The sequence below is a fragment of the Heteronotia binoei genome, chromosome 18, assembly GCF_032191835.1.
Source record: "Heteronotia binoei isolate CCM8104 ecotype False Entrance Well chromosome 18, APGP_CSIRO_Hbin_v1, whole genome shotgun sequence".
In the NCBI taxonomy this organism is placed as follows: domain Eukaryota; kingdom Metazoa; phylum Chordata; class Lepidosauria; order Squamata; family Gekkonidae; genus Heteronotia; species Heteronotia binoei.
Genome location: NC_083240.1, coordinates 25,004,482 through 25,024,112, shown reverse-complemented (window position 1 = coordinate 25,024,112; position 19,631 = coordinate 25,004,482). Strand labels below are relative to the sequence as shown.

Below are 19,631 nucleotides of genomic sequence, written 5' to 3'. Positions count from 1 at the left end.
GAGCTCTCTCTGTGTGTGAGAGAGGGAGGGGGGGAGGGAGGTAAGAGGCTGGAAGCAAAGAGCCACTGAGGGAGCTGGGAAAATAGCAAGCTACTGTGCAGTTGCAGGATCAGCCCTGGAAAAGGAAGCAGGAGAAGGAAGTTGCTTGGGGGGCAGATTTGAGCCCTGCATGGGCCAGATTTATTACATGTAGGCTTACCAGCTGCTAGGTCCCAGCGAGGGATCCCCCAGTTTTGCAGGCTCCTCTCTGCCATCAACCAGTTGGCTGGCACAAAGGGAAGTCCCGCCCCAACAGCCACCATGTTTTGTTAAATTTGTGCAGGCTTAAAAGAAACCTGCAAACTGCCTGAGTTTTGGACTCTGTGTGTGCCTTTAAATTTGAGTAAGAGAATGGGAGGAGCAAGTAGGCAGAGCCACGTGGGTCTTCCCAGCGAGTGTGTGACGCATGTGAGAAAGAAAGAGAAGCTAGCGGAGTCCCTCTGTTTGTTTGGAGGCTGCTCTGCTTTCATTTTCCCGTTAGTCTGAAGAAGTTGGTTTAATTTAGCAGATAGTTTAGCAGTTTACATGAGTAAACTGCCCAAGTGAGATCACAAAAGTGTGTGCATGCTAAGTGTGTTTATTTTGGCTGCTTTGTGAGACTGTATGTGTGTATTCTCTTTCATTCAGTGGAAGTGCAGCTGCTGAGGAATGAGGCAACGAAGCCTGTCTTCAGGGGAAATGCACTGCTGCATTTTTATTTATTTATTTTAGGGAATGGGAAAGACTCCTGGCTCTACCCCCAAAGTCTCCCAGCTCCACCCACAAAGTCCCTAGATATTTTCCAAGTTGGACCTGGCAATCCTAGTACCATGGGCCACATGTCTGTCACCTTTGAAAATGAAACATGTCCCTCTAGTCTTGGAATTAACAAATTAGACAAACAATGTGCTTGGATGGAGCAGTCTCTTTATTGTGTACTGACTACATACATACATTTTGGGCTCAAACTGCAGAAACACTAAGAAGGTGCATCCATTTCATGCGCTATTGTAGATTCCTTTAGCCAGTGTGAATGTCTGGTGAATGTCCTCCTTTCCCTTTTGATGTGGTTCTAAATGCTCAAGAGTCAGTAAAGTCAAGTCACTACAGCAGGAGATCCAGCTCCTTGGCTTCTTATCTTTTTAAGCTAATAAATGCTGCCATTTCCTAATGAAGCCTTAAATCTGCAGTCCTAGTCCCAAAACTCTTGTTTATCATTCAGAAAGGACTCAGCTGGTATAACCTTGAGCAAGTATGACCAAGGAGAAACTTGTCTGCTTTTCAATTCATGTGGACAGTTCTCAGTCACAGGCTCAAATCGTTCATGAACCTATTCTGAGGCAGGACAGCACTCAATCTGAACCTTTCAGAGACCCTGCAAAAGAACATTGTCTCTAAATGTGGCAACATATTTTAAATTAAGTGCATGCTGAATGTCTGCCTTTTCTAGAAGGACAAACAAAGCCTCAGAAGATCAACTGAGGATGAGCTTAAAATATTTAGCAATCTACAGCAATGCCAGCACTGAAGTGGTACATCATTAATGTCTTGAGATCTAACAGTGGATTTCTGGTCCAGCTCTCCTGCATGGAGCTATGGTCAAATTTGCAGCTGTGACTTTGGTTCATCCTACCATTCATGGGTCTACTGGGAAATAATGAATGTAACTGAACTATAAGATGCAGGAAGATGACAGGGATAACTCCACTTTTGCAAGTGTTCCTTTATCCATTTTCCCCCACAGTTGTGGTGATCTGACTCTGAAAAGATGGGTGAGCAAGTTGGAAGCGCATTCTCATCAGGCTACATCATTCACACATACAAATAAATATGAATAAAAAACTATCTTTCTTTAAAATCTATTGTCAATAAATACTGTTATAACAAACAAGTTAAAAGAGCCCATGAAAACATATTTAAGCTAAGAGAGTATACAAGAAATGCCTTAATTTCTTATAAAGCATCTCTAGAGTAAGGAAATTATTAAAACACAAAAATGCTCCATTAACATAAAATATCCAGCAGTGGTTTTCTTAGATGGGACAATATTTATCATAAGGGGTGAGGGTGGGGGGAAGAATAAATACAAGAAAGAAGTAAATGTTATGTGTAAGCACCTAGAAAATGAGCTCATCTTTCCCAGGGTGTCTTTCCTGGAACCAATGACCCGTTCAGACCACAGATCTTGTGACCTCCAAATACATTTGTTTTTGCAAAGATCCTCCTTCAAACGCTCCCCAAATGAACTGTGAACAATTCCCACTCCGGCTGCTGCTTGTGGTGCTAAACAAGAAACATCCTGTAGTTGGGACATCTTCTAAGATTTCTCGTTTGCCAGGTTCCCCACTTTTGAATCATTTGGGCAAATTAATTATTATTCTTTGACCAGAAAAAAAGAATATAAACCTACTAAAGAGGAGCAGTAAAAAAAACAGGTGGGACTGATATCAGTGGAACACAAATGAGTGGAGGTGAAGAGGTTTGGTTAACAAGAACTGAAGAGTTCCCAGAGTGTTCCTGGCAGGAAAGGCACTGCTCGCTGTTTGCACAGAATGGTCACCAAGTTCTCACTCCCTTAATTCTTCTTCCTTTGGAAAGTGCTCTTGTTTGCAAGCCACATCCACTAGCAGGTGTAGATCTAGGAAGAATGGAAAGGGCATTTCAGTATTTGCCTTTTCCAGGAGGATTTATGGGTTTACACTATGTTGCAGCCACCTGTAACAACAGCAGCAACCACATACCCCTCTTAAATGACCTTCAGGATGGGGCAAAGGGATAGGAGAGATGGGAGCACTGAACCTCTCCACAGGCTGTCACTTGCCCATGAAGCTGTTCTCCTGTAGGATTACAGTCTTACATTTGGGAGGAGTAAATTATTTTATTTTATTAGTTATTAGATTAAATTATTTATACCCTGCTTTCCCCAGCCTGACCAAAAGTGGCTCATAACGTTGTTCTTCCCTCCTCCACTAATCCCAAGGCCATCCAGAAATCCTCCTTGACAGAAAGGTGATTTGAACCTTGGTCTCCCTGTTCCAAGTCTAACCACAACACCATGCTTGTTCTCAACAAGAAGAGCGGAGGGATTAAAATATTTTTTTGTATATTTTAGGTTGGCATGTGTTTCTCTCTGCCCATGGGAGTCATGTTGACCTCTGGTGACTGACCCCTACTGAGGGCCTGGAGGATGCTCAGAGAGGTGGCTGAATAAAGCCTGTCCCCCGCACTGGGTATTTCAAGGAAATCTCCCATCCAAGTACTAAGCCACCCTGAAATCAAATAAATAAATAAAAATACTAACAAATCAAATAAATAAATAAAAATACTAACCACAGTTGACCCTGCTTAGCTTCCGAGAGGCCTGGCCTATCCAGGTGAGGGCAACAGTAGTGGGATTTTGTTACACACATTTATTTATTTATTTTTCTATCCCGCCCTCTCCGCAAGTGGACTCAGGGTGGCTAACAGTCAGCTAAGGTGTATCATATAGCTTGCTCCAGTTCTTCTTAGTGATCAGACCAATATCCTAAAGTTTATTCTCATAATTTGAAAATCACAGGGCCAAGTACAGACCCATTAAAAATGATCACTGATGGGTCATAAGATCCTCCACTCTCTATCCTCCGATCAAATTCTCCCCCAGCCTCCTTAACCACGGTTATGTGCTATGTGGTAACCAGGGGTAACCTTGGCTTGCTTTCTATCCTGCATTTATAATCAGCTTCAAACCCAAGTTAGCCATGAACTCTGGTTAGCATTAACTACCCACCTGAATCAATCATTAACACCATTTGGCTTATTTGGATTTGATCAAATAACTCCAAATAAGCCAAATAACTGGAACACTGGATCCAAATCCAATGTCTTTAATATCACCTATACCTGTATTTTTTAAAGCAGTTTGAATAGTAGATTAAGAGGAAAGATTAGATTTGGGAGAGTCAAGAACAAGTTTCCAACCCCATCCTCCAGCACAATGATCCAGATCCAATGCTGGGACCCACACAGCTTCTTGTAATTAAAATGAAAGATGTCAAAAGATCTGCTTGTGGCTTTCCTACAACCTTGTCTAGTTGCACCCTCAGGGCAATCATGTGCACCACTGGAGCATCCACAGGAAATAAATTAGCATTAGCAGACTCAGAAAACCTGTCAATCTTACCAGGAGATTTGCCCTTCTGTGAGTTGCTCCTTCTTTCTCTGCACTTGCTTTGAATGGAGGAAACTGAATCTTTGACAGATTTGCTGAGGGGACCCACCTCCGAAATGATGAATCCTATCTGCTCTGAAGACACAACTGTTGCCGATGGGCTCGTCTGACACTTGATGTTTGGATTGTCCTTTAAAAAAAACCATAACATAAATGGATTTTAGGGCAGTGTGGAATTTTTATTTCATAAGACGTTTACGCAAAGGCCTGTGCCAATATTCCTTTGAAGACCTTACTCTTCAGTAAAGAACGTCTCTCAGCCAAGTCCAAGTAGAGGTCTAAATATCTGACTGGAATCTCATGATGAAAGCTATGAAATATTTAAAACAATGTATGCACTACTTCAGACTCCTGGAAAGCAACTCCTGAATGGTACTGCAAAATATATCAATGACGAATCTGATACTAATTTAAGCACAGGCTTAAACAAAACAAAAAAACTTTAGATGTGGCTTTCCTATGTATCATCTTACTCCATACCTGCTGCTGACTGAAGGGCAGTTCCTCCTGTACAAACACCACGGATGACTGCGCTGAAGTTTGGTTCAGCTGTTCCTTCAGTTTCACTTGTGTCTGCTGGGTGGCTGCAGGTTGTGGCATCATCTGTGCAGAAGCATTCTCCACAGGTTCAGTGGTGTGGATCGTGTAAATAAACTCTGGAGACTGTGGCAGAGAGCAGGCTATCGCTTGATCAGATTCCACCACAAAGGACGTAATATCAGAGCTGACAGGAGTCAGAGGTTCAAGGTGGCTGGCTTGACTTGAAGGTGCCTCACTGTTCCCTGGATTGATGAGCAACTGCTGGCCTCGGTTTGGCTGTGAGGTTGGACCATGGTTCTCCACTGGCTCCACCTTTACCATTTCCAGTTTGGGAGATGAATGCATCTCATCCACAATCTGGAAGACGGCCTCCAAGTTGACTTCTGTCTTCTTAGTTTCATCAGAAGGGTTGCAGGGCCAATTTGAAGGCAAAAATTCAACTGGGTATGAAGACTGCATTGGTGGATTCTGGAAAGGCAAAAGACAGCAGCTTGTTTTGCTCAGTTCTTCAAACGCCTGCATTTTTCCACCAACCAGTTTCTCTGAGTTGTCTTTGTCCATTTTGGAACACCTTGAATCCTCACAATATTAGAGGATTCATCATTCTTTACTCTAAAGCACTCTTTCTTCTGTGTTTTACCTTTACTATATTTTTATTAAATAAAACGGCGGGGGGGCCAATAAGGACTCGTGAGGGAAGGGAAATCCTAATCACCTCCTACTGCACCCTGCTTCTTCCTCTCTTCCTGTGGCTATGATTGTATGTACACCCCACATGCCCAGCCAGCAAATAATTTCCTTCATTCCTCAGCTAATCACCAAGTTTTCCATTCCCTTCTCAATTTCTGTCTTTTCTGCCCACTCCCCAGTCCACCCAAGCTCCAATTTTCTTATTCCCTCCCCTTGACCAATACCTGCCATTAAAAATGTTTCTGTGTTTTTTCCTCTCACACATCTATGCATGCACAGATACTGCAGGTTGTCTTTTATGGTCTCAAGCCTTCAATAAGTTTTAAAAATAAACTTTAATATATTTTTGCAAACCTGGGGATTAACCCAAGTATGCAGAGAGATATATCCTGTTATGGTAGTTTCCCCTTTCTACTGTAACATACTCTAGCTCTGGGTGGCTTCCTTGTGGATTTTTTTGTGATCCACATAGAGGGGCCACCCATTGCTATCAGACATCATTCATCGGTGGGGTGGAGGAGAAAAGGGGGGGGGGAATCAAAGGGAGCCTGTGGAGTTCTCTGACATTCCTTAAGATCAGCACTGTTTTGTTTATTAAAGCCATGAACACATTTGTTTTCTTACAAGCCTGCATTCTATATGATGTATATGGCCTTGCTCTTTCAAGGCTTTGCTGCCCAATTTTTTATGCAGAAAGAAATATCTTTTACTTCGTTTTCAACTGCGTTTTTTTCTTTAAACAGAAAGAAGCACATTGTATGACCAATCCCTTAAATTTTATAACGCTCTCCTTCCCCCCAGCAATATGAGCATAAATAAATAAAGAGAAGGTTGTTCATTTGTTTCACTCTTTGCATTTTAATATTAGCTGGGCTACTTCCATAATTAATGCTGTAGCAGAGATTTCACTTGGACAGTTCCTCTGCCATTTCAGTCTCCTGTGAAGGTGTGACAGACTGTGCACCTAAAATGGCTGCCATTGCTCCTAATACCCCATCTTCCCTGTACAGGATGTTTGAACAGCTGTGATAAATGGTGAAGATGAAGCTGCTGTTGTGAGAAGATCTTTAGCAGCTTTCCTGGCCTCAATCTCAAATTAATTGTTGACTGTGCCTGATATTTGGTGAGACAGCACATGGTGAATCTTGTGTGGTACTGTGCCTTTTTGCACACAAGCTACTGAGGAGACCCTTGGAGAACTTTTTCCACAGTACTGACAGCTACAATGGTCAGCAAGCCACCACCATTTGTAAACATGTCCAATATATAACATGGTTGTGAGATTGCTGCAGACATTGTTTTTGATATCCATAACTTCACAAATGGTAACCAGTGCTCACACCCACCCACTCATTCCAATATAATGTGAATGTTGTACTTTTTTAGTGGTCACGCTTCAGTGTGGATGCCTTGAATATGGCTTCACCTTCTGTGGGCCCTGTTTGCCCCAGGGAGCAACAATGCAATGACACTGAAGCAACACCTCATCTTTTCTCCTAATAAAGGAGGGATGGAGAGAATCAGAAAAGATGGGAAGTGGCTGAGAAAGTGAAGTGGGTGGGTTGAGAGAGGGGATAAGAAGGAAATTAGACTAGGGAAGTGTCTTTCTTTAAGGGAAAAAACCCTTGACAGTAAAGGTTGGGGCCAAAGAGCTAAGTGGGAGTGGGAAGCCTAGTGCTCTGCAGAGCAGGTAGGAAGAGAACTGGGAGAAGATTAGTCCTTCAGTAAGAGATTGATTAAAGTTCAGTGAAGAATTTTAAGCCCTGCCTGCCAGGAGCATGAGTAACCTGCATAAAGAATATCCTTCTCCACTGGTGGAGAATAACTATTTACATTAACCGAATCATGAATCGATATGAAATAAGAAGTCAGAAACAACCATTCTTTACAGTCGCAAATCAGTTAACATTTTAAAATCCCTTTGCCAAAGAAGAATTTCCAGAATCTATTCATGTTGTTCTGTAACTGTCAGGCAGGAAAACAGAAATGATGACTCTTCCATTTATTGATTTTTTTTAAATCTCTCCGTAGCTATTTTCTAATTTATTGATGTAAATGATGTGAAGGTGAAACTTTTGCTTCATGATCCAAAGAACGGTGCAGTTTGTTCCATGTGCCCAAGGAAGCTTTAGCCTTATGTTCCTCAGTCTGCACTCCCATCTTCCATGTCATATGGCAAACTGCTTTTAAATTTGGGAGGAATTTCAAAATTAGTTTTGAGATGACAGAACGCTGCTCTTTTGAAAGGGGAAAGATGGTTATTCAATCATAGAGTGTCTGCTTGGCATGCAGAAGGTCTCAAGTTTAATCCAGAGGGTCTCAGCATAATAATACTATAAGGCTGCACAGAGTCTACCCTTCAAAGCAGTCATTTTCTCCAGGAGAGCTAATCCCTGCCAGCTTGAGATCAGTTTTAAAAGCGGGATATCTCCAGGTACCACCTAGAAGCTGGCAACCCTGCTCAGCATACTGGAAATGGTTGTTGGATCCCAGCCTTGAGTTCCCTTACTAGACTCACCTGGAAATAGCTGCAATGTGTATAGGTTGAGGCTGTGGGGCTGGCACAACCACTTAAGGGATCCATATGGGTAGGCGGAGAGCAGCACTGTAATACAGCTGAAAAGAAAGAAAAGATTAAAAAACAAAAGGCTTTCCCAAATTTAACAGATTTCTGGATTTTTTTCTTTAGCATTGTATTTATGCTAGCACTTGCGTAGCATGGAATACAAACAACCCCTACTTGTGATATCATACCACCTTTAAAAAATCACAGAGATGCATGCCACAACATGGGAGTAAGGGAGCTTGCAAAGCAAATTAAAAAGAAAAAAGTTACCAGTGAAAAAGATAGGCTTGCTGATGCTTGTTACAATGTTCATTGTTCAAGGCCTGGATGCACACAACTGTGCTTCAGTCAGGGGAGTGTTGGTCACTAAAAAATTTAAAAATTCACAAAATTCTATTGGTGTGTGTATGTGTGCGCCCTCCTTGTAAAGTTATGGGCATTCTGCCCAAAAGTGTCTCTGACAACCTTGCAACTACATTACACATTTACAATGGTGGGGGGGGGGGGAGAGAGAGAGAGAGAGAAAGAGAGAAAGAGAGAGAAGGAAGGGAGGGAAGGAGGGAGGGAGGGAGGGAGGGAGGGAGGGAGGAAGGAAGGAAGGAAGGAAGGAAGGAAGGAAGGAAGGAAGGAAGGAAGGAAGGAAGGAAGGAAGGAAGGAAGGAAGGAAGGAAGGAAGGAAGGAAGGAAGGAAGGAAGGAAGGAAGGCTTCTAAAACAAATTAGTGATTTCTATGTCATTTGCCATAAACTGGTTATTGGGAAAATTAAATAATGGCTTATTTCCTAGAATAACAGTTCACTACTGGAAATCCACACTGTGATACGCTCCAAAGAAAACAGAAGGAAGTAATGAGCCCCATGACAGAGGTGCCTACAGGGCAAGGTAAAGTCTTTAATCAAATCAAATCAAATCTTAACGAGCACCCAAGCAATTTGCTTGGGGAACCAGCAAAAAAGACCCTCAAGGAAATTCATTCCTAGCTCCAAAATCTGTTGATTAGCTAGACTCTGGGAAGCTTCAACCAATGCAAAACTGGACCTCAAAGATTACACAAGCTCAGCCTAACCTACCTCACAGGATTGCTGTAGAGATAAAATGCAGGAGAGAAGAACAATGAATGTAGCTATGGATAACACTGGGGAGATACCACTGTCCAATTGTGCTGGATATCTTTCAGCTTGGAGAATGAGGACAGGATTCTTGGAAGTTTGCTTCTATGACTCTTGCCTTTCCTGGCTGCTTATATCTGCTGTGGGGAGGGCTGGTGGACTGGGTCCAGGAGACAGTAAATTCCTCCCTGACTCCTGAGAGAGGAGGTGGCTGCCCCACCTTGAAGTGAGCAGTGTTGTTGTATGTCGACTTCTAAAGACACTTCTGGACCCAGAAGAGCTGAGATCTTCAGTCTCAAATGTTCCTTTCCTGAGCAAGGTGACTGAATGAGTGGTGGCTGAGCAACTTCAGAAATTCCTAAATGAAGTAGAGAGTTTGGATCCATCTGGTTTCAGGCCTAGTTATGGGACTGAAACAACATGTTGACTGGAGTAGATTTTGGGAATCATATCGCACCAGCCTTGCTCCATCTACATTTACTCCCAAATTGTTTCTGGGCTCAATTCAAGGTTCTCATATTGACCTTTAAAACCCTGTATGTCTTGAGCTCAGCATATCTTAATTATTGCCCTCTTCCATATTAACCTATCTATCCACTCAGGTTATTTTCAAGGGCCTCCATCATCTGAGGATACATAGGGCATTCTTGGTTATGGGGTGAAAATTTGGAACTCCCTTCTCAGGGAGATTTATCTGTCTCTGTTGATGTCTTCCACAAGTGGTTGAAAACTTTTTTGTTTTGTTAGACATACCCTTAATAAGGGTTAGTGGGAGGACAACATTGGGTTGGGGAATTCTTAAAGATTTGAGGGACAGGGTGGGGTTTGGGGAGAGGAAGAACATAAGCAGGGTATAATGCCATAGAGTTCACCCTCTAAATCAGCTGTTATCTCCATCTAGAGGTAGGCAACCCTAGTTGACCTTCCTCCTTGCTTGCGTTATTATGAACGTCATATTTCTAGTTATTTGTTTCATTCTTCTTCCTCATGGTCTGTGTGCATCACACCCCACCTGAAGACTGGCAGCCTGAGATCCAAGTCCGAATGGATGCGAGATATTTTATTTACAAAGTGTTTAGGAACATGATTGCAGTGGGCTGCAGATCAGTCCATCTCCTGCTGTAGACCAGTTTCTATGCACGGGATTGAGTCTGAGAGCTAGCAACTTGCACAAACCATCTCAGTCCCTGGGCGAACTGGGATTTGAATCCAAATCAGCCTAGTGTGCCCTGAAATATATTTTCCTGATTGACAAATGGAAAGCGAAAGAGCCAAGTGTGTCCCTCAATGGAAAACAGACTTTGTTGAGGGCTCTAAATTTTTTGTCCTATTGTAAGTGAGATATATCTTTACCAGATTCCCATTTTGCCTCTCTGCCCCATCAAATGTCAAGCATCCTACTGCTCATGTGCAACATTATTCATACATCCTCTATCAGCAGTCTGCCTGCTCTCCACATCTTCCAACACTGACTGTGCTCTGCACAGGTTCTACAAATGTATCCTGGCATATTTCTCAGTTGTAGTAGCTGGCTTTTCCCCCTGCTGGGGAAGATGTACAAGCACAGGGTCATCTTACACTAGACAAATTGTGGAAGGCTGGAAATAGGCTTGCAGCCAGAAATTTCAGCTTAACTGAGTTCTGAAGACAGCCAAACAGATGCTGCTGGTACACTGTCACCCACTTCTTTCCTATCTGCGGTAATTTCTTGTGCTGGAATGTATGCCATTAGCAAAGTTCATTGGGGACAGTTTTTTATAGACAAAAACTCGCCCAGAGAAGTTTTTTTTCAATTATCTTTCCCATGAAAAGGTTACTTTATTTCAGAAGACATACAGCAGTCTCTTAACACCTAGGGTTTTTTTTACAAAACCTAGGGGGTTTTTTTACAAAAACTGTTTTATAAAAATAGTTAAGACTATGATAAATTAAAACATCAAACCCCTTTGAAATAATAAAATTTTTAAAAGAACAAAAAAAATCCCCCAAACCCCAGAGTTGAAGGCAGGGGAAAAAAACAAGTCCACACAACTTTTCTCATTCAGAAAAAGTCTGATTGCATGTTTTCTACTCTTCATCACTAGAATGTATAATTTGTTTGCCTTGCAGGTTCTGGGAATAATCATGTCTACACTGAAGGATTCCCAGACCACCTCTGAACATTTTTGGCCACGTGCCTGCTTGGGACTGTGGAAATATAGCATTGTGTTCAATGCTGGGTTAATGCTTTGTCTATTCGGGTTTATTTACGAAGGCAAAAGGTCTTAGGACTGCAAGTTGAGTGAGTACATGTGAAAGATCCATGTTGTGTGCTTAGGGCTGCCAATATCCAGGTGGAGCCTGGAGATCTCCTGGAATGACAACTATCCAGATGACAGATATCACTTCCCCTGGAGAAAACGAATGATTTGGCAGGTGGCCTCTATGGCATTATGAGCCAAACCCCAGGTTCTACCCCCAAAATCTCCAGGTATTTCCCAGCTGGCAACCTTACATGTACCTGACAAAAGTGACAGTGTTTAAAGTGTATGAATGTTATTTAAAAAATTATGAGCACCAGAGAACCATTCAAGAGTATGCATGAACCCACTACTGCTACCTACACCACACCATGTTTCTACAACTTTTGCAAGATTTTTAAAAGACAACTGCTATGCTTTTAGCGGATACATAGAACAGTCCTGTAAGTGATGTGGAACCTTCCAAAGTAGCTCTTAGGTATGAATCCTTAAGTTTAAACACATTAATTTTCTTATACAATTTAACATCATTAAAGGAATGTACTGGTTTACCAAGTATCAAATTATAGACCATCTAAAGGCAAATGTGCTGTGAGTCTGCAGTAATGTAGCAACTACCACTGTCACTCTACAATGAAGAGATAAACTCAAGGGAGGGAGCACAGGACATCTGCTGTGCATGCAGAGAACCCTAAATTCAATCCCTGGCATCTTGCTGCATAAAATAAGGGATCTGAAGACACCTGAGAAAGACCTTTCTCCTCAGGTGTCTGAGACCTTAGACCGCCACTGCCAATGACAGCAGACAACTGGATGGACCAAGGCAACTTGGTAACTTCTCTTTGAAAAATACAAAATGAAAGCGGTGAGATCTATTACAAATTGAATGGAACTTCTAAAAAACATCCATTATGAACCAGACAATTTAACCCAATCTAACAGAATGAAAATATGCTTAAGGTAACTGAAAGCTCAAAGTGTGTTTCAGAGTGTAGCCATAAAGTCTTCTGCAAAAATGGGCATTCCTTTTGGCCTTTTCAAACTGGGTATTTATTTTAGGATTCAGGCCAGGGTGTTAAAAAACAACACCCTCTTCTGCTCTTTTAAACGTAATTTTACTATATATTCAACTAATATATGCTAATGTATGTTAATCCATTTACTACATATTCAGCTAAAAACACACTGTGATCATGGGGATTTTTCTGCTGAAAAATAGTTACCTGTCGGGTAGTAGGCTTGGGAGTAGGGTGCCGAACCTGCATAGCTGCCGTACTTCTGAGAAGCGGCGGCCATCGTCTGGGGCCCTTGCTGTATGTGCACAGATGTAGCACTGGGCTGCAGAGTGTAAGTGACCTCTGTCGGAAACCTCTGGAGCACAGGAAAAGGAACCCCTTTGTCTGAAAAAGTAGATGCCTCCACCTGCCCTGGGAGCATCCCAAGGGAGTTCGGCCATGTTCTGGGAGGAAGAGGAGTCCGATCTGAACCTTTCAATGGAAAAGCATTTTGGTTGTGCGACGGTGACAGGTAGGAGTACGGAGATAAGCTGTCCCTCCGAAAAGACCGGTGAAACTGCCCTAGAGTCAGTGATGCTGCACAAAGAAAACAGAGATAATGGAGGAAAGAGATTCAGTAGGCTATGAAATGTGAGGCCAGGAGCATAAAATCAGCACTGTCCCATACAGGGCTTTTTTGGCAGAAAAAGCCCAGCAGGAACTCATTTGCATTTTGCACCACACTCCCCTGATGTCAAGCCAGCTGGAACTGCATTCCTGCTCAAAAAAAGCCCTGGTCCCACCACTGATTCTAAGCACTGAGGCCTGAAACACAGTGACTTCATTTTATAGCAAGCCACTCCTAAAAATATAACTCTCTAGATGTGGGCTTGAAGGGAAAATTACCCCCTTTGAGTCAGCAAGCACATTCTCCCAAGCTTATGGCCCTGGTCAGAATGTCCTTAATTGCCAGCCCTTTCCTGGTTTTGGCATCAAATCACCCCCAAGATACAACCACAGAGCTAAGAAAAGTCTCTAGTGGCACACAGCCTGAAACTCCAGTACAGAATCCAAAGATGCCATTTGATTGCAAGATCTTTAGATATACAAAGGAGATTCACTCTACCCTATATTTATGGGGCAAGCCCTCTTGAATCACCACTCAATGGGCCATGTTCAAATTGATACCAGAAGTACCCAGTCAGCCAGGGATTGGGAACTATTGGATCAGTGTGCTGTGGATGGAGCATACCACACAAGAGGGATTGCATCCCAAGAGCAAAGGGTCTATTCACACAAATAATTTGTGTAGAGAAACTGTTCAGCTTATGCCAAGCATGACAAGCTATTTTGCCACATTTGCTGGATTCCTGTCAAGGCTCCACAGAGTAAAACAGATATGTCTGCATTTATCATACATTACAATATGCATGGCAGTTTCCCACATGGATGTTACATTTGTGTATGAAAATCATCTTATGCAAAGAGTCCCAAGTAAAAGATGTTGCTAGAGAACAGAACTGGCCAAAGCAAACATACTGTTCTTACTGTAGAGGCAGCCTTTCTCTCCCCAGTTTGATAGCCAGTTCTGCCAGGCATCATGGAAATTTCTACTTTGGCTCTCTAACCACAATCAAAAACTGGAGTGAGGGAATATGCTTGAGGAATGGTATACCAGGTGACAATGCAGGAAGGGGCTGTGGTCCTGCACTAGTGTTCTTAGCCATTTTCCTTTTATGTGACTGCCTTGGTGTTAATTGGCATGTGTCTTTCTTACATACGGACACTTCTTTCTCTCAGGATTGTGGGCTGTTTGGGAGGAGTCAGGTAACTTCAAAACAGCACTGACTTTTGTGTCATCCCTTGTGTACCATCCACAAATGGGCGAATGCAGAAGTGAAAACCGTAAAAGCTCACATTCTGTACTTAATCTAGGTATATTGTAAGCCTGCCAGCAAAGCCTGTCCCTTTTAATTATTTTTGTCCAGTGTTGTAGATGCTTTCCATTAAAGAAGTATTAATGATAGTCACTGGGACAGTGAAGAGCTGACCAGAAGGAACATGAGCCAATGGGTGAGATGAGAAATCTGTTTATCCAGAGTTTTCTATGCGATATTAAATGCTTATTTAAAGATGCCTCCAATGGAGAATGAGGCATTGATACTTCTTTTATGTAATGCTGTTTCTTTCTAATAAAAAAAAAAGATGCATTGCACTTCTGCTGAGAAAAACCCTGTACCTATCAGAGAAAATTAGTGTCTGGGTGATGGTATACCGGTTTGCAGTATGCCATGAAGAATGGCATTGGTGCAGGTATAAGAAGATGTGATGTATGGCAACAATACGACTTAATCTCAGTGCAGGGCAAGATGCCAGACAGTGTATTCAGGGGTACTGCAAACTGTCTATTCCTGCTCAAAAGAACCTTGCGAACTACCATTCTGAGAGGGAAGTTCCAATTCTTCAGAAAACTACAATTCCCAGTGTGCTTTGAGAAAGAAAAGGCAGACAGGTTGGGAAGGCACTGGACAGAGATGTCTTTTGTAAAATGATTGGAAGGACAGTATCAAGATGTCGTGATTCTGGGCTGATAGCTCACTTGCTAGAGCAAGTCAGAGAAGGAGGGGTAGGAATATGTTAATAGAGGTGAGTCCTGCCTCCTTATTTCCATATCAGTGACATAGCTGTAAGAATGGGAGGAGACTCTTAGCCAAGATGCTGCTGTATTTAAACACAGGGAACAGGAGGTGAAATGGGAACACTCCTCTCTCCTGCTTTGAGATGCTGTTCCTGGGAGATAGTGTCTTTATAAACAACCTTTTAGCTTTGTTTTTTGTATGGCATGTACTTCGAAATCAATGGGGAAGATGGTTATTCTGGTTTAATTTAGAGGAAATTGCATGTTAATGTATATGAAAACTGAAAGCATGTGTCACTTCTGAATATATTTATTTGTAAAGAGATTCTGCTGATTTCAGTACAATATTTTCAGACCAGAGAAGCTGGGGAGGGAGACTGTGTGACAGTTATGTGAATATGAGGCATCAGGTGCTTTCTCCAAAGTTGCTTAAGAAGACGTAATGTATGGCAACAATATGACTTAATCTCAGTGCAGGGCAAGATGCCAGGAAACCTACATGTTAAAGGAGGAACACAAAAGACCTATCTAAAAAGGGACAATGCATTGTTGTATGGTCCCTCTGAACTGTGCTGTAATCACTCTGAGTTTGTTCTACTGATAAAAGATGTTCCTTCTAATCTGCAATGTATGAACTAGTATAAAAGAAAGGAACTGGTAATGAAATGTATCCTGTACATGTTCAGGAGGATTGTGTATGCAACTATAGCCCCAGTGTTCAGCTCTGGTTTCATTGGTCCAGTGATATGCAGAAAGTCCCTGGTTCAATCCCTATTAAAGGAAGCCAGGCAGATCTTGGAGAGCTGCAACTTGTCAGAAGAAACAGGACTGAGCTAGAAGGGCTTAGGGCAACAGGAGAAGTTACAGATAGACCACTGCTTAATAACAGCAGCTACGTGTATACAGACAATCCCTGGCATCTCCATTTAAAATTATTTTTAAAAGGATGCGAAAGCACTCTCTATACCTAAGATTCCAGAAAGCCAGTGCTATTCAGGGGACAATACTAAGCTCAATGAATGAGTGGTCTGACTCAGAAAAAGGCAGCTTCCTATACATATTCCCAACCCAGAGGGCCACTGTAGTCTGCAGCACTGGGCTGGGAAAACCAATAACCTGAACAAATTCCTATGTTTGCTGATTCAACTGCCTTTGGACAGTTGACTTATTAACTCTATTTTGCTCTTTTATATTAGCAATTCATTTCTTTTTTGGGATACTAGTGGGAGCTAGTGCAGTATAGTGGTTAGATTGTTGATTGGACTTGGACCAGGGAAACTGGGGTTCAAAGGCACAGAGTACATTTGATAAGCTCAGGCAAGCCTCAGTTGCTCAGCCCAACCTATCTCCTGGGCACCTCGTGAAGATTAAATGTAAGGGAAAGGATGCTATCTTGAATTTATTGGAGGAAAGTGACAGATGGGATTTCTGGCCCTTCTGGGTAACCTCAGTGCTCAGTCACAGGAAGCAGAAGGGAGAGGACAAGGCAGCAATCTTCAGTAACTTTGCTTCCTCAGTGACAGGTCACTCTGTGCATACTCAGAGGTGCCACTTGTGGTTCACACCAATGTTCCCTCTAAACTGAAGTCTTGTGAGCAAAAATTCTACTTTGTGAGCTACTGGCATTAAAGTTGTGAGCTACTACATAAATTATTGTGCTCTGCGGTCATCCTTCCTGAACTAAGACAAAAATGTGTGAACTGGAGGCTAAAAATCTGTGAGCTAGCTCATGTTAACTCAGCTTAGAGGGAACACTGGATCACACCTGAGGGCAGCTGAACAGAATTCGGACAAAATAACTCATTTTGGTGGGAATGCTGCAGGAAAACTCCCTGCAAGTCGAAAAGTCAGCAAAGCAAGCAAAAAGGGGCCGGGACCGGGGCCCTTCCGCCTTGCAGGGAGCCTTCCTTCTTTGTACGCCTGTATATAAGGTTGCCTCCAGGTCCCCGCAGGCCGGCCTGTCCTACCAGGCTCTCTGCCCACGCTCAAAGGCGCCAACCCCAGCGGGCTCTTTGCGCCTCTCACCGGGCTTGTTGTCGGTGTTTTTGGCTGCGGCCGTCGCGGCGGAAGCAGCGGGCTGCCCCTGCGGGGTGGCCTGGGGTTGGTGCTGGTGGGCCAGGAGGGCCTCGGTGCCGCCGCCGCCGCCACTGCCGTGGAGGGAGGTGCTGAGCAGACGCTGGAAGCGGTTGGGCGGCCGGCTGGTGACTTCCAGGCCCGCCGCCAGCTTGGCCTTGTTGGCGCTGGTGAGGCGCTTGAGGTGGACCAGGAGGTCGGGCCGGTCGCGGCGGAAGTGGGGGCTGTGGAAGTGGTGCAGCGGCCCGCCGGGCGAGGAGGACGGCGAGAGCGACGAGGAACCGCCGCCGCCGCCTCCTCCTCCTCCCCCTGGCGGGCCCAGCACCACCTTGCGGAAGCCGTAGAGGTTGAGCTGCCGGATGAAGCTGGTGAAGTTGGTGGTCTTGAAGAGCTCCGGCGAGGAGGGGGACGGCGACGCCGAGGCAGGCAGAGGGGAGGGAGCGGAGACGCCATCGCTCCCCGGCCCGCCCCCCGGCGCCGCCATCATCCCTGCGCCGCCGCCGCCTCCGCCGCCCGTGCCCAGCAGCTCGGCCTCGAAGAGGGGCTGGTCGATGAGGAGGCCTTCTCCGCGGGCGTCCCAGCGGATGGAGCGGAAGCGCGGGCTGTTGACGAGGCGCCACAGCTTGGCTGGGAAATTGTTGGGGTTGATGGGCGCCGCTGACAGGAGCGGGTCCTCCATGGCGAAGGCGAAACCGAGAGGCGGGGGCCGCGGGAGGGGAAGCGGAGAGAAAGCTCGCGGCCCTCCCCCCCCCCCCACCCCAACGGACGGTTGAGGCCGGCCGGCTTTTCCAACGGACGCCGCCGTCAATCACCGCCTCCTCCAGGCCTTTAAGGCCGCGCGCGCTCTTTCGCCACAAAACATTAGTTTCTCCGTCTGAAACGGGGCTCCCGTTTTCTCTTCCCCTGTCCAGTCCGCTCGTTGGAGCACTGCACGTCACCGAAGTAGAAACTGTCGACACCTTAAACTCGGTGGCCGTTACAAATATTTTCTTTCGCTCCAGGGTTTATTGAAAAAGGAGAGAAAGTGACCGTAAGCGGAGATATTAGGGAGTCTTTCTTAAGACCCAAGTCACATTACACGTGATTTAAAAACACTTGGCTGGTGGATCAGTAAGCGGGTTACAAAAAAAGGGTAGCGTTTGAAATCTAACTGCATATATTCGTAGTGAACGAAAAAAAAAATGCAGTTTGGCTGGGAATTACATCGGGGGTGCGGGAACCCGAGCAACTTGCTCGAGGCATCAGGGCTATAGGTGGAAAGATTTGTCATCCCTGAATAAAAGGCATTGCCTGAATTGTGCCACTACATTGCAGCTTTGCTCATTTAAATGAGGACCTCACCTAAAAAATTTTTTTTAAAAATCTCAGGGCAGCTCACGCTGGAATTAGTGTTGTTATCCTTTTAAGATGGCATTGGACTTTATGATAGACTAGCATGGCTACCCCTCTGGAAACATCTCGGCCATAACACTCTCCTTTTAATCCTATACCTAAACTGAACAAGAATATCCACATTCTCCTTTATTCTATTATTTCCTCAGTCTTGCAGTCAAAAAATTCCTTTTAACCCTATAGATCTGGAGAGCCAGTTTGGTGTAGTGGTTAAAGTGTGCGGACTCTTATCTGGGAGAACCGGGTTTGATTCCCCACTCCTCCACTTGCACCTGCTAGCATGGCCTTGGGTCAGCCATAGCTCTGGCAGAGGTTGTCCTTGAAAGGGCAGCTGCTGTGAGAGCCCTCTCCAGCCCCACCCACCTCACAGGGTGTTTGTTGTGGGGGAGGAAGGTAAAGGAGATTGTGAGTCGCTCTGAGACTCTTCGGAGTGGAGGGCGGGATATAAATCCAATATCTTCTTCTTCTTCTTCTTCTAAAAGATCTGACATCTCCAGCTTTGTAATTATGACAATATTTGAAGTTTATGCTATTTGATGTATAGTAAAATGTTCCTCTGAAGACACACTCTCTTTCCTTTTACCTCCGCACTGAGGAGTGCAATAGTTCATCTCACACTTTTGAATCAACATGTATCAAAGCATCTCATATACCTGGTGCTTTTCTCAGTTTAATCATATGCATTACTAAAAAAGGTTAATGCTTTGAAATATGTGGAGCTTATATTAAAACCCATGCATGTATGTAATGTTTCAATACTATGTAACATAATAAACAAGCCTCCGATTAGACATCTTTTTTTCCTCCCTTTGAAACCAGATGAATCCCAGTATGCGACGTGCCTGGTCTTACACTCAAAAGATTTTGTGAATATTTGACTGCACTTGTATATTGTTTTTAAAAGTTTAAGTTAAAAAAATGGAAAAAAAAATCCTATTTTAGAACAAAGTTGGTATTTCCATAAGAGGGGTGGGATCAAGAGTATGGTGAATGGGAAAAGTAAGTCCCTGCACTGTAATTTCAGATCAGAAAATGGCAGAGGGGATGGCGGATGTCCTTTCTCCCCTGGTGCTCCAGTTCATAGCTTAACCTGTAGATGCAAACTTCATTTAAAGACAGAAATGCTTTGATGGAACTCATAAGGGTTGTGGTAAGAGGCC

At 43.9% G+C, this 19,631-nt stretch overlaps 1 protein-coding gene across 1 annotated transcript; it reads right to left on the bottom strand.

Moving 5' to 3' along the window:
• Positions 1-933: 933 nt before the first annotated feature.
• HSF5 (heat shock transcription factor 5) lies at positions 934-17,780 on the bottom strand. The gene is made up of 6 exons (XM_060259510.1): positions 17,032-17,780; positions 12,597-12,965; positions 7,977-8,074; positions 4,709-5,236; positions 4,181-4,358; positions 934-2,656 (listed from the first exon to the last, which is right to left on the bottom strand). Exons 1-6 carry the CDS (start codon positions 17,756-17,758, stop codon positions 2,586-2,588), a joined length of 1,971 nt encoding a protein of 656 aa, XP_060115493.1. The 5' UTR covers positions 17,759-17,780; the 3' UTR covers positions 934-2,585.
• Positions 17,781-19,631: the final 1,851 nt, after the last annotated feature.